This window comes from Homalodisca vitripennis, chromosome 7 (genome assembly GCF_021130785.1).
Source record: "Homalodisca vitripennis isolate AUS2020 chromosome 7, UT_GWSS_2.1, whole genome shotgun sequence".
In the NCBI taxonomy this organism is placed as follows: domain Eukaryota; kingdom Metazoa; phylum Arthropoda; class Insecta; order Hemiptera; family Cicadellidae; genus Homalodisca; species Homalodisca vitripennis.
Window position 1 is genome coordinate 70292119 of NC_060213.1, and position 15336 is coordinate 70307454.

The 15336-nt window shown below is 32.5% G+C and overlaps 1 protein-coding gene across 1 annotated transcript in view; it reads left to right on the top strand.

The window, feature by feature from the left end:
• Positions 1-15336, top strand: part of LOC124365967 — a 44187-nt gene that overhangs the window by 19177 nt on the left and 9674 nt on the right. The window contains exons 3-5 of the mRNA XM_046822123.1: positions 3801-3864; positions 4736-4838; positions 7726-7814. Coding sequence (XP_046678079.1) covers positions 3801-3864; positions 4736-4838; positions 7726-7814 — 256 coding nt within the window. The remainder of the gene's footprint in view (positions 1-3800; positions 3865-4735; positions 4839-7725; positions 7815-15336) is intronic.

Consider the following 15336-nt stretch of genomic DNA (forward strand, 5'->3'; position numbering starts at 1 on the left):
TCAGATTTTTCCGATAAAATTTTTTATTTTTCTTTGAATATTAAGAAATAGGGGATGATTTCACCCTTATGGATAAGTTAAGTCGAAAGAGTTAAGTATTTACTATATGTGTACCAAATTTCATTAAAATCGGTTGAGTGGTTTTTTAACAACAAGGTTTGAAATAAATATTGATATTCACTTATTTAATATACATTGGAAACTATAACAGTTCTAATATCGATTGTAACCATCGATTTTTATTATCGATAAAACTTCGATATTCATAATCGTTTATCGCACGGAAAAAATTTTCATCATGGGCGTTGGCCACGTATAGTCAGTCATGCTTGATCCTCCTCTATTTTAACGAAATTTAACAAGATATATCATCAATTAGAAGATTCTAATGTATTTGCAAGTTGAAGAAAGAAGATATAGACTTTATATGAAGTAAGAAGATTGTGTGATGTTCTGTGTTTCTTGTTAAAAGTGAAGTGAAGTGTTCCACTGGGCGTTGCCATTCATAGTGTTATTATATTTTATAAGTTACTTTTATATTTGGGACTCGAAGAAAGACGTTACAAGAAGATTGTGAATTTGTGTAGACATTCTAAACTGTGATAAAACATTGTGTGAAAATAGTGATGTAAAGTGTTCATTTGTAATACAGAATTAAGTGTTTTTACAGTGATTTCATTGTCTCACACGGCGTGAGAAAAGCAAGGTCATTGTTTGGTGTCACTACTGTCCTTGTACCACACACGGCGTGTGCAAAGCAAGGTCAAGCGTTAGTGACACAAACGCCTCTCACATGTTTCAATAAAATGAGATTCGAGGTCAAGCGTTAGTGGTACAAACGCTCACAGCAGACGTCACAAATCTAGAGTTGATTGAAATAAAACATATGATACCTTTCTTCTTCTCCCATTCCCAATTTCTTAGAAGTTAAGTAGATATCGCAAAAACACGCACACTAACAACACTCATTTTGTATGTCTTTCATTATATCGTATTGAATTGCTGAATGACAAACGTTTCTCTTTTCTTCGTCAGAATCACACACACACAATATATCTGTTTCGTAAATGTTTTTTTCCATATAATTTATCCCAATCTACAACAAAAGCGTGATCTCTTATAAATTCCTTTGATAAATCTTGTTGTTTACAAAGACTTGTTAAAAAATTAGCTGTATGCATATTCCTTGGCCAGTATGGATATTGTCTTCTCAACATTTCAACAAATAAACAATGAAATTTAGCATAAAAGCGATGAAAAATGTCAGATTGTTGGTGTTTTAGTTTATTTTGTAAAAATCGGAATATTTTTCTTATTTTTCTATTATTTAATTTAAAATCTCCTATTACATTTAACATATTTATACTATCTAAGTTGTCTGTAATAAATTGCATTGAACACTTTTTAGTACTTAAAAGTTCTCTGAATTCGTTTTCATTTAAGGATTCGTTTTCACTTAAGGAAAATATCAACATTTGTTTAACATATTTAGGTAATTCAAAGAAGTCTTTATAACTATTTCCTGTGGTAAGTTCTTTAAATGCTAGAAACTGAAGTGATTTTGGAGAGTTCATGTTGTTTGGTGACTATTTAGTAGAAAAGTTTTTTATTTAAGAAAAATAATTTGCTAAATTCATATTATTCTCTTTCATTCCTTCTAAAACTTCAAAAATATACTCTTTCGCTGATGAAAAATCTCGATTTCTTCCGGAATAATCTTTGTAATCATATACAAAATATCCTAAATAGTTGTACAGTAGAATGAAATTATTTCTATTTATCTCTGTTGTAGAAATGTAAACACAAACATTTGCGCTGAAAAATTTATATCTCGGTAGACTTAGTTCCATAATCTCCATTTATAAAAAAATCTTTTTGTTTAAATGGAAGAGTATAATGCCAACTGTTACAAGTGTTCTAATAGAGGAGAAATTATCGATAAAAGATATTTAGTTTGTAGAGGTTGTAATTTAATTTTGTTAGAAAGACCTAAACCTAAGAAATTTCGAAATAAATTAACACATTTGAATAACCTGCTTACAAAATTGCAATATGGAGACAAGAAGCAAACAAAATTTGTTACAGAATTTAGAAAACAGAATAAAAATTTTTACTTATCTCTTGGAACCATTGACAAAATTATTTTCCTTTTCAAAGAATACATTAGGTTTGTAGGTATCGATACACACGTTTATTATGAAAAGATATTACCTGTATTTTTTCATTATCTGGATGTTGAATTTGTTTATGATTTTGAACCAGAAATCCTCGATGATTTTATAGTACATTTGGAGAAATTAAACGAAGAACCTCTTGAAAAGAATGCGGTTTTACTCACATTCTCCCCGACTTCTCGAGTGAAGGTTAGCGAATTTCATTTTTTCCGTCTTTGAATTTTTTCTATTTAAATGGAGTTGAAGGAGTTAAATGATATTGGAGAATGTAAGTTTAAAGAGTATAAGAAGTTAAATGAATTGGAAGAAAGGAAGAAACATAGAATCTTGAATTTGGAGAAAATGAAAGATAAATTCGGGTTTACAATAATTGCCGAGTTGGAAGATTGTAAAGTACACTTGCCGAACAGATTTTTGACTGTTTTGGATGAAAAAAAGATTAAAGAATTAAACAAAAATGAAAAAATTACACTTGATTGTTACTGGAAAGAAGACTATAAAAGATAAAGAAATTATAACAATTAACTTTGTAGAATAAAGTCTTAACTCTAAAACTTGCAGTCCCTCCCAACGTCATAGTACTGTTTTGATAACCATAGTTGGTGTCTTTCTTCATAGGAATCACATGGAATATTATCTACAGTAATACCTTTTGTTTCACACAAAATGTGGCTATATTCTATAAGAAAAATTCTATAATGCTCTTTAATGAATTGTGTTGATAAATCTTGATACTCACAAAAATTCCTAAGAAATTCATCAATTAAGTCTTGATTATCTTGAAAGGACGTATAATATGGGAAAAATGTCATAAAAAAACGATGAAAACTCTCTGTTTGTTTATTTTTTACTTTCTTTTCAATATCTTTCGTAATTATATTAAATATGTAATCCCTTACTTTTTTAGTTTTTTGCCGATAGTAAAACACTCCATTAGACGTTTTTTCTGCAAAAGACTTTACAAGTTCTTTGAATTCTGTATCATTTAAGGAAAGTATCAACTGTTCTTTAAAATGTTTTGGTAATTCGTTGAACTCGTTAAAATTGTCTTTCTTTGTAAGTTTTTGAAATGCTAGAAACTGAAGAGAGCTTGGTGAGTTCATGTTGTTTATTTAGTAGAAAAGTTTTTTATTAAAGTATGTTTTTAGTAAAAATGTTTTAAATTGATTAAATTTTATTAAGATAAATCCTTTATTCGTAGCAGATTTGACAACATTTTACAAAGCACAGCTTAAGAAAGTAGAAGCTCAGATTTGGTTAATTTTTCATTCCACAGAGTAGATAGTAATGTACCGATCGCTTTTGGAGACGAACGACTGTAGATTCGGTTAATTTTTCATTGAGATTTGCTGTGTTATTTCTCAGCTTCCTTTATGGTACATTGAACAGTATTTTACATTGCTTTTCGGTTGGCTCCGAAAGTGCGCCAGGAACCCCATATTACTATCTACTTATATATTATATATATATATATATATATATATATATAATATATATATATATATATATATATATATATATATATATATATACATACAGAGCATGTTTTGTATACAGCATATTTTTTACTGTAGCTAAATCAACATTACGCAGAAACGTAGTTTTCATATGTAAATATTATTTCAGGCAGCAGGCTTGTGGTGGACAGTTTTAGCTAGCAATTCCTCCATTGGGCAATGCGGGACATTGAGTAAGTATCAAGAAAATAGCTTTAAGACATATACTGGAAGTCAACTGACTGTCTAGGTCAATTAATTATAGTACAATACCTTACTTTACGCACTACTTCTAGTAATTTTTTACGATATAGAGTACTACATCGTAAAGAGAGACTAGCACAACGTTTTGAACCGGGCTAATTACTAGTGTTTGCGTACAGTATTTTGTAACTTATTTAAATTCTTTACTCAATAAATCCATCTTCTGCTATCGTTTAGGATAGTACTACATAATTCCGGTTTACTTTTATACTGAATTATGGCAGTTCCGAATTTCCAAATAATACAGCGGTCTACGGATTATAAAACCAAGATGGTTTAAAACTATCTTCTCTTGATCCAGTGGACCGTATAAGTCAGATATATTTTAAGCCTCACGGTTCAAATGCTAATAATAAAACTTATCGACATCTATTTTTTAATTACCTTTTTTAATATATTATCCTGCTTTATTATTTTATTTTATTAATATTTAATAAATAGTTTCTGCGCACTAAAGAATTTACGGAAATAAAAAATAGCGTAATGGAATTGGAGATTTAATCTGCCACCAGGAAACAAATATAATTCAAGAATTTGATACAAAAAATGTAAAACAATTACCTGTGGTGTGAAGAATGTGATATTGTTTCAGCCACGCTACAAGAAATAATTTTTAATTATAAGTAAAAAATTAATTTGTGTTTCAATAATGTGGGAAAATATTTTTGGGAACGGCGAATAAACATTGAAGGCTGAATTAAAATAGTGCAGTTGCTTGAGACCCAACATAAATAGATTTTAAAATTGTCTGATAAACTTGAATAAGAACTCAACTGTGTTAATAATTCTCTCTATCCATAGACAACCAGTATCCTTGCAAATGTTTGGGATACAAGATAACCACCAGGTCCTGTCCACCTTACATTACAGAATACAACATGACATCATTTGGTTACAACACTCAGTAAGTCATCAAATAATGCTAGATGTACTGTAGGAAGTAGTCTATAATCAGATATAATTCAAATTCAGTTTTCTAAGTCAAGTCTTGAACGATTAAGAGGTAATCTGGAGGTCCAGCTTACTTTGCGTGCTACATTTAAACTTAATCACAATAAATCTGTTAATATAAAAGATTAGAAACTCTAATTTAACATTGTGAAACAAAGTAATCAATAAACATAAATACAAGGTAGGATTCTCACACAACTCGATCATCGGGCTTTACTGCGTTGTATGCTAAAAGCCAAGTTCACAAATCAGTTCATTAGGCTGTATATTAAGTTAATAGTAACATGGTAAAAAGGCATATGATTACACTCATATTTTTTACAAATACATTTATTCTGAGATTTTATCCTTACTGTCATGGTTACTCATAAGCCAAATGTAAAAATGTGATCCAAGGGTATGACATGCTCCATCAATACATATGATGTTCCTTACACAGAAAGAAGCTTCATGCAAAGTTTCTAGTATGTAGGCTACTTCGTACTCGAGATGTTGAGCGGCAGACTGACAGTAATGAAATTTGTACAGTCTCTCAAATGGTAGGCTTCGCCTACGATCAGCCAATACATGAAATTATGTGGTAAAAGAATACAGGCAGATAGACAGACAGACGGAAGGGAAAGTTTCTCAGAGCCTAAATGATATCAAAATAAACAAAAATTTAAGTTTACATCTCAATTCGTTCACGACATATATAGGCTTCTGAGCATAGGCTTTGCTATGCTTGGATATTAACAAATATGAACGTTTAACATAATTTAGAGATTTATTAGGTTCATAAAAATAGAATCAATGTAAACAGTTATTTCAATAATGTAACAGTTGAGCTTCTACAATTAAAATCTCTTAATAGTTTAAGGCTCCATACATACTTATTATATAAATAAATATATAATTAAAATTCGATAAATTAGCATTTTTTGTGAAATATACATTTAGATCTTTAAACGAACTTATTATGGTAAAGAGAGTTTTTGGTAATAATTGATAATTTCGAGGAAGACAGATCCTCTAAAAGAAACAATACAACCTTAATGATACAAAGTGTAGCAAAAATTCCAAATGTCGCTCCTGTGGCCTTCACGTCCACAGCCACTTATTATAATTATATACATATATTATATATATATATATATATTATATATATATATATATATATATATATATATATACCCTAATTTTAAATTCAGATTGCACCAATGATAAATAAACTATCTAATGCAATGAAAATACTATTAAACGCTATTATGAAAATAACCTCATTGTACAAATCCGTGAATGTTTGCACATAAGGTAATCGAATTTGGTTACATCGAAGTTAAATGAAAAGAGCTGAAAGAAGACACTTTATGATCGAAATTGGGTTTCTTTGATACATTTTCTTGAAGGCACACTCCTAAATAATACTGGAAATATCTTATACAGAAAAGTAATTTTAACAGACGGCATTTGATTCTTTATAACCTAATTAGTTTACCGAGATTCATCCATATACATTTATTGTTCTGAATAACTTATCAACACCTAGCAAAAACCACGAATGATAGAGGCAGGAATATGTACCACCTTCACAATGCGCCCAAGAGGCTCACGAAGGAACGACTATCAATTATCTCAGCAATGCTTAAAATGTGATAGAAAAAGAATAAGTGAATATAGTGTACTGTTTTCAACGGGAAATTGCGTGCGAAGCCGCGGGCAACTGCTAGAATACATAATTATAATTATGAAATTGATAAAAATCTATTTTCAAATTATCAAGCAGTAAAGATATTAATTTTGCAAAAAATTATTGAAATGCGCAGCGAAGCGCGCCGGGTCCGCTAGTTATTATATATTATGTGGTGTTGTCGTATCATGTTGGCAGTTCCTCCCAACAATACCGTCTCTATTTACGTCGCCACATGGTGGAGGGGGAGGGGGTTAGGTTAATAAAGGAATACATTTGTGAGAAAAAGAATTAATCGTATATACTTATAGAGTTTGAAATTCTCAGTTTAATAAATAGGTATACGATTTATGGAGTGAACCCATTTAAAATTATAGTGTCCAGATTTAAAGAAATCTTCATCCGCAAAATTTATAGAGAAATGTTTAAATCTGTTATTGTCTTGGATATCTGATGTTTCTCTTATAATCTTTTTACTATCAATTCTTGGTTAAACACAAGCAAAAGGATATACTTTCAATTTTTTGGAAGAGGGTCGTCCACTTTTATGAAACCAAGATCAATCACTCCAGTCCTTTTTCTACCTTAGGGAATCACATTTTCTAGTTTATTTTTTAATTCAAGTTCCAGTTTTGAACTCTGTCTTCAATTTAGAGAAAACTGCCGTAATATCACTTTGCCGAATTCAAACAATACTTTACCAACAAACGATCTAAAGCATTGCTGTTGAATACCTTCAACATCAGTTTTGTGATCAGATCTCAGCCACAGATATAATATGCTTGTAAAACATGTAAAATATCAGACCAAAAACAAGAGATCAAACCATTTATTAGTTTTCCTGCTCTACCACTCTTGGTTGCCATGGGACATTATAGTTGTAATCAAGCCATATTATAAATCCATTCACTAATACTTTGGCGTACTTGGGGGTTTTGGCTCATTTTTGTGCTGTTTGTAACCTTTTATATAATATTAATATAGCACCAAGCAATGCTATATTTCTGATCCAAATAGTCAAAGTTAATGGATACTTTAAAACTTTTACAAAGACAAATATAAAGAAAGGAAATTATGCTTTTCGTATGCTGATTGCTATATTAATCTCAATAGTTTTCTAATTTAGACATAATCTTTTCAGTAACTAACTTAACGTTTCAAATTTTTTCAGGAGGTGTTGTTATGACCAGCAGTTCCAAGAATTATATCTTATAGATAAATATGATGATTGGTTGGTCGTCGCAGTGACTGATAAGTATAGTAAGTATACATTTTTAATTACTAGCGATTAACTTAAAGTAAATTGTGTAGTGCGGATTGTAAGAAAAAAGTTACGCCATATTAATTGAGTTCATACAGCACTCAAAAATAGGAAACAAGCAGTTTAAATCTTTTTTTTTTAAATAAATTAATGTACAAAACATGCCACATAGCGGTTCCCAGCATGTTTCTTAGGGGAAAAGCAGTATATTCTTCAAACTTAGAAAAAGTGCAGTAAATAAATGGGCAAAAGATACGATTTTCACACCTATGATTTAGATACCGTATTTAAGTGTAAAAAACTTTTAAAATATAAAAGATAACACATTCCAGTTAAATTTACTAGAAAGAGCAATTTTCTCTGAATTCATTGAAAATATGTAAGACGTTGGTTTAGAGTAGTGCTTTTGCCCATGTGAGAGAGAGAGAGAGAGAGAGAGAGAGAGAGAGAGAGAGAGAGAGAGAGAGAGAGAGAGAGAGAGAGAGAGAGAGAGAGAGAGAGACAATTTGACAATTTGACAATTTGTTTATTTTGCCTGCCGTGGATTGGACCAATGGTCCACTCTACCCCCACGACAGGTTTAAGGATTATACATATAACAAGTTACAAAAATTGTTGTGACAAAGCAATTTACCTTAACAGTCCATTCTCTTCTTACACTTTCCACTGTCGTTTCTCACTGTTTACACCAGATACTTTAACCAAAAACACATGTTTTATAGTTTGATATTTTTCCTTAATTTTATGTATCAAACTAGTAATACAGTACTACTACTAATATCTTTGCAATAATGAATCTTTTAGCTTATTTTTTAAAGCTAAATTCGGTTCTGGCCTCCTTGACAAAACCATTCAGTTGATTCATTAACCTTTATAGAAGTTACATGAAATGACTTTGTATAGATTACTGTGCGATGTATTGGAAATTGCAGAATTATATTACTAAATCTAGTGCTTCTTAAATGTACATCATACATGCTTGTATATCTCTCAAACAAGTATGCTGGCTCTTTATGCTTTACAATTTTATACATAAGTGACAATATGTTATATTTCTTTTCTTTCTTTCATTTTTAGCCAACCAAGTTCTTTATAGTACATGGTTACATGATCATCTAGTCTTAAGTTATATATGTATCTTACACAGGCATTTTGGGCTCTCTGTAGTTTATTTAGGTGTTCCAAATTCAGATCACAATATGCTGCTGTTGCATAGTCTAACATGGGAAAATCAAAGATGATACTAACAACTTTTTGACATGTATAGGGGGCTTGAAACATAAATTTTTAAACTGTATAGACATTGGTATATTCTTTTATGTACATAATTTACTTGATCTACCCAAGACAGCGTGTTTCTCATTCTAAGGCCAAGATTTATTATGTCTGTCTCAAATTTCAATATCTCACCATTAATCATAACAGGAAAAATAAATCATTATAACTTACTTTGCTTATCAAACGTGGAGTACCAAAAATTACTGGCTTACACTTTGAGATATTAAGACTCAATCCATGGTCCTTACACCATCGATAAACATTACACAAATCTGCATTTAATAAATTGATAGTATTATTCAAATTGTTAACATCACACTTTATGTACAATTGGAGGTCATCTGCATACAGCATTGAGCTACAAAACATTATGCTATCACTAATTCTATTAATGTACAAAGAAACAACAATGCTGACAATGTCGAGCCCTGTGGCACACCTATTGGGTTCACTTTCCAGTCAGACAAAGATCCCTTCATTGTCTTAAAACCCTTTGCTGCCTATCCTGTAGATAAGATCCTAACCATTTAATAGTGTTGACGCTAAAACTGTACGATTCTAGAATTGATAGCAATAATTTGTGGTGGACACAGTCAAAAGCTCGACTGAAATCAAGCATCATAGCACTGTGACCTTTCTTTCATCCATAGCAGCTCTTATATCATCGGGTAACCTTTAATTAAGGCTGTTTGTGTACTGTAATGGGTTCTATAACCCGATTGGTATTTGTATAGTAAACTTATTTACATTGATAAATGCCCAGACCTGCCGATATACAATTCTGTCCAAAATCTTACCTAGAACACATAATATATTTATGGATCTATAGTTTTTTATATTCAGTAGGGTTTGTAACCTTAGGAAATGGCAATATTGTAGCTTTCTTCCATTGTTCTGGGTACACACAGTTTGCAAGTGAGTAGTTTAAAAATGTGACACAGTATAGTTTTTATATCATCAAAATTATTTTAATAAATTTTAACGGAATACCATCATTTCCGACAGCATTAGATGAGATTTTTTGTCAACTCTTGAAGTACATCGTTACAAACTTATTTCAGAAAAGGAAAACAAAATATTCTGCATACTTAACTCTAGTCCTAACTCTTTATAATAATCAATTAGGCTAACATTAATTTTCATTATTTACACCACAAAAAGTACTCATTAAGCTCATTTAAATCTACCACAGGGTCAGTTTGTTGCTCAGCTGTCTTGCCTGCACCATGGCTCTTAACTACTTTCCATAAGTCTTTATTACTTTTATCAGACAGTAATAAAGAATCAAAATGTCTATTTCTGGCGTCCCTTAGTAACCTCTTAACGCGATTCCTTAACACTTTGTAGTTATTCCAATGTACAAGATTTTTTGTCCTTAAATATTTTTTATATAACACATCTCTTTCATTCATTAAAAACTTTTTAATTCATTATTTACCCATGGACAGGGTTTTCTCTTTTTAGAAATTTTACGCTCAGGTACATATTTATCATACAGTTTACAAATAATATCCGATTAAAAATTCTAAACCTTCTTGTCAATTGATTCATTAAGATAGATTTCATCCCAATTTAACGATATACACTCTCTTTTTAAATGCATCTAGATTTATATTTTTAAAGTCTCTTATTACTAAAAACATTGTTATCCTTATACATTTTAATCTTAAGGTTCAACTCTACATATACCAGATCATGATATGAAATTCCAGATACCTTTATCTGGCCAAAATGTTGGACTCTGTCACAGTTATTTGTAATTATTAAGTCTAAAAAGGTATCTGAATTTGGCAGATGATATGTTGCATCTAACGGTAAAACAGATAAGTTTAAGTTAGATACCTGATCTAAAAAGTATAGTTTTTTTTTTCTGGAAAAACCCTTTCAGTACATAAATTTACATTGAAATCTCCTAAAAGTATTACATTATCATATACGGCTAGCAAGTTTGCAACAAAATTCAAAAACTCTTTAATGAAACCCAGTTTTAGGAGGTTTATACACTGCACCTAACAATAATTTCCAGCCCGCAGATATCTCAATTAACATAAAATTCTGGTTTTTTACAATATACAGGGTTTGATGTTTTTAGAACTTTATAACTAAGACCTTTTTTGATATAAATAGCAAGACCTCCGCCCTCTTTACCTTCTCGATCATGCCTTAGCATGTTATATAACCATTTAATTCATATGGTAATGAGGAGATCTCTGGTTTAAAAACGTCTCTGACACCGACAATTGCATCAAATAAAATTATCCTCAAAGAGGTGAATAAATGCTTCCCTGTGCGCTCTCAGGCTTTCAACATTTATATGACATATTTTTTAAACACCTTTTTATCGTTCCCAAATTTATCTTTTAAATCACTTAACTTATCAGCTTTTAATCTTTTTATTTATTAAATAACTAGACATATCAAAAATATAGGAGCCTCATCCAGTCCCTTGCAGATCGTAAACAGTTCATTGCAACAGTAAAAAACCAAAAATTGATACCAAGTAAAAACTCAGGATAGCGAATTTTCCAAAATAATCAAGAACCTCAAGATATCTCATTGTGACCAGACCCATAGAAAAACCAAGTATTATACTAATTATCAGCGTTGGAAATGGAGTACTTACTACTAGTAAAGTTCACAACAGTCTATTAATATCCTCTTGACTGTTGATCTGGACGACGCGACTTCCCGGATCCTTCTCATCAGTATCCTGCCGCCGCTTACCCACAGGTAGGTGTAGTTCTTCTCCCGCCGGGCGACGCGTGCATCCCTCAGTAGTTTTCGCCGCTCCTGCGTTAGCCCCTCGTTCACGTATATGACAGATGCATCATTGTCATGAAACCCAGGTCTCTTAGAGTTCAAATTTCTCTTTTTCTTCTCTTGCGGATGAACTCCTGCATATCTAATTTCCGAACAAATTTAACATGAATACCGGCAGGTCCATTTGAACCAGGAACAGCGGGTTTGTATCTATAGCAGTTGTCTATCTTACGTTCATCGAACTGAAAACCAATGGCTTCTGAAACTTTGGAAACAAGTTCCATTACATCTTCATTATTTTTTAAGGGTACCCCCGTTAATTTCCAGCACCTTATCCTTTGCGTCTTGTTCTTAGGTGTTAACCTTTTTTGTCAACTCGTGTACTGTCTTTTTTAAATTTACATTTTCTTGAAACAGAACATCTATATTTGCTACAACAGAATCCAATTTCTGCGCGACACCCTCCATTTTCTTATCTATATCCTCGATCCAGTCGGAATACTTTTGGATGTTATCACTCATATCCTTGCTAGTCTGTTTAACACTTCCTTACGGAAAGTCAACATTTCTGCAAGGATATCAGACAATGTTATCTTATCAGCTTGCATTTGCGTCGTTATCAGTTGCGTAACCACTGGCCCTTGCGGGCTTGACCGGGTCCATGAAACACGTACCGCACAACCAGGACTGCTTAACTTTGGTGTACTCTTCTTTGGATAATAATGGTTCAGTACATTTTAAGTGGAATTGTTATTTTACAAACTTTGCAAACAACGCGTAAAGCATTGTGAGCAAAACCCTTATGACATTTGTTACAAGATTGCTTGTTGATTGAACCTGTACTAGATTCAGAATCGTTTCCTGACTCGCGAAACTGACCTATTTTCTCACTTGTTGGTGTTAAAGGAGTTTCATCACCTCTTTTTTATCTTAACGAGTTCACATTTACCGCACTTCCAACTAGCTCCCGAAGAAACAATGTAATCGTAATCTCCTGAGCGACATTAGTCAAACATTTAAGATGGTATTTTATGGTCGCATTGGGAACATAGCAGAAAGTTATCATCCGGGTTAATATCACTTCTACACTTATAACAACTCATATTGACAAAATAACTTTTAAACCCGTTTAGAACAGGAATAAAATTTAAATGAATAAACCAAAAACACGACGAAAAACCGTTCCACTGTAACAAGACTGATAAGGATCAGAGCACTATCAATACAACCTTTCCTCTACGACTGCTCGGCCACAACTGAGAGAGAGAGAGAGAGAGAGAGAGAGAGAGAGAGAGGAGAGAGAGAGAGAGAGAGGAGAGAGAGGAGAGAGAGAGAGAGAGAGATGAGAGAGAGAGAGAGAGAGAGAGAGAGAGAGAGAGAGAGAGAGAGAGAGAGAGAGAGAGAGAGAGAGAGAGAGAGAGGAGAGAGAGAGAGAGAGAGAGAGAGAGAGAGAGAGAGAGAGAGAGAGAGAGAGAGAGAGAGAGAGAGAGAGAGAGAGAGAGAGAGAGAGAGAGAGAGAGAGAGAGAGAGAGAGAGAGAGAGAGAGGAGAGAGAGAGAGAGAGAGAGGAGAGAGAGAGAGAGAGAGAGAGAGAGAGAGAGGAGAGAGAGAGAGAGAGAGAGAGAGAGAGAGAGAGAGAGAGAGAGAGGAGAGAGAGAGAGAGAGAGAGAGAGAGAGAGAGAGAGAGAGAGAGAGAGAGGAGAGAGAGAGAGAGAGGAGAGAGAGAGAGAGAGAGAGAGAGAGAGAGAGGAGAGAGAGAGAGAGAGAGAGAGAGAGAGAGAGAGAGAGAGAGAGAGAGAGAGGAGAGAGAGAGAGAGAGAGGAGAGAGAGAGAGAGAGAGAGAGAGAGAGAGAGAGAGAGAGAGAGAGAGAGAGAGAGAGAGAGAGGAGAGGAGAGAGAGAGAGAGAGAGAGAGAGAGGAGAGAGAGAGAGAGAGAGAGAGAGAGAGAGGAGAGAGAGAGAGAGAGGAGAGAGAGAGAGAGAGAGAGAGAGAGAGACAATTGACAATTGACAATGGTTTTATTTATCCTGCCCTGGTTTGGGCCAAAGGCCCACTCTTCCACCAGGACAGGCTCAAAGATTTACAATTCTTTTTACATTAGTTGAGGGTTATATTACACAAATAGTATTAATAATATAATTTCTGATCACTAAGAATAACACACAATTTACGATTACATTATTAAAGTATTTTAGCTATTATTTTCATAAACTAACAAGTTTGTGAAATCGCTAGTTATAAATATAAATATTATTATTTTTATCCCTCCAAACTTCAATTAAGATACACACTGTAGAATATGTTTTATTTCGATTAATCTCCATTTATACAAACATCACATCTTTTCTAAGTACATTTTAATAATCTATTAATACCTTCTTAGCAATACCTCTTTTAACCTTTTGGCAAAAATATTGACACTAGGAGCATCCTTAACATAATTGTCTAAAGAATTCATAAGCCGAACTGATAATACATGAAAAGACCTATTATAAATTAATGTTCTATGAATTGGAACTCTTAACACTACTTCACCATATCTAGTTTCCCGTTGGTGCCCTTCTCCTAACCTTTTATAAACTTCATATAAATACTCTGGCTTTCTATTGACTAACAATTTCTTGCACAGATTCAAAACACTATACTCCCTTTTTTCTTTAACTTTTAATAGTCTTAGTTCTTTGTAGAATCCAGTTACATGGTCATCTAATCGCAAATTATACATATACCTAATACACGCGTTTTGTGCTCTTTGTAGCTTAGTTGTTAAGGTTTCATTTAAGTCACAATAGGCTATATTAGCGTAATCAAAATAAGGAAAAATTAAAGTAGTAACTAACATTTTCTTAATCATAAAAGTTGGTTTAAAATTCAATCGTCTTAACTGGTACAAACATTGATAAACTTTCCTATGTATGTAATCCACTTGTTCCGACCACGATAAATTTTGAGTAATTCTTATCCCTAAGTTAACAACAGATTTTTCAAATTCTAAAACTGTACTATTTATTTTTATAGGTAACACAGTATGATGCTCTATGCTAGAAAGTAAGCGAGAAGTGCCCACAATCATAGGTTTGCATTTCAATACATTTAAACCTAATCCATGGTTTGTGCACCACTTAACAAGGTTTTCCAAGTCAGCATTTAAATTAGTGATAGCTATGTTAATATCCTTTACACTAGTCTGCAAATACAACTGTACATCATCAGCATATATATGGATTTCACTAAATGTAATGGATTCTATTATTCTGTTAATATACAATGAAAACAACAACGCAGACAGAGTGGAACCCTGAGGTACACCGGAAAGGTTAACTTTCCAATCTGAAAACAAGCCTCCTGCGGTTTTAATGCGCTGCAATCTATTGTCTAAATAGGAACTAAACCATCGAACAACATTTGAACTAAAATTATAAGACTCTAAAATAGACAAAAGAAGCTTGTGATTAACACAGTCAAATGCACGACTGAAGTCTAA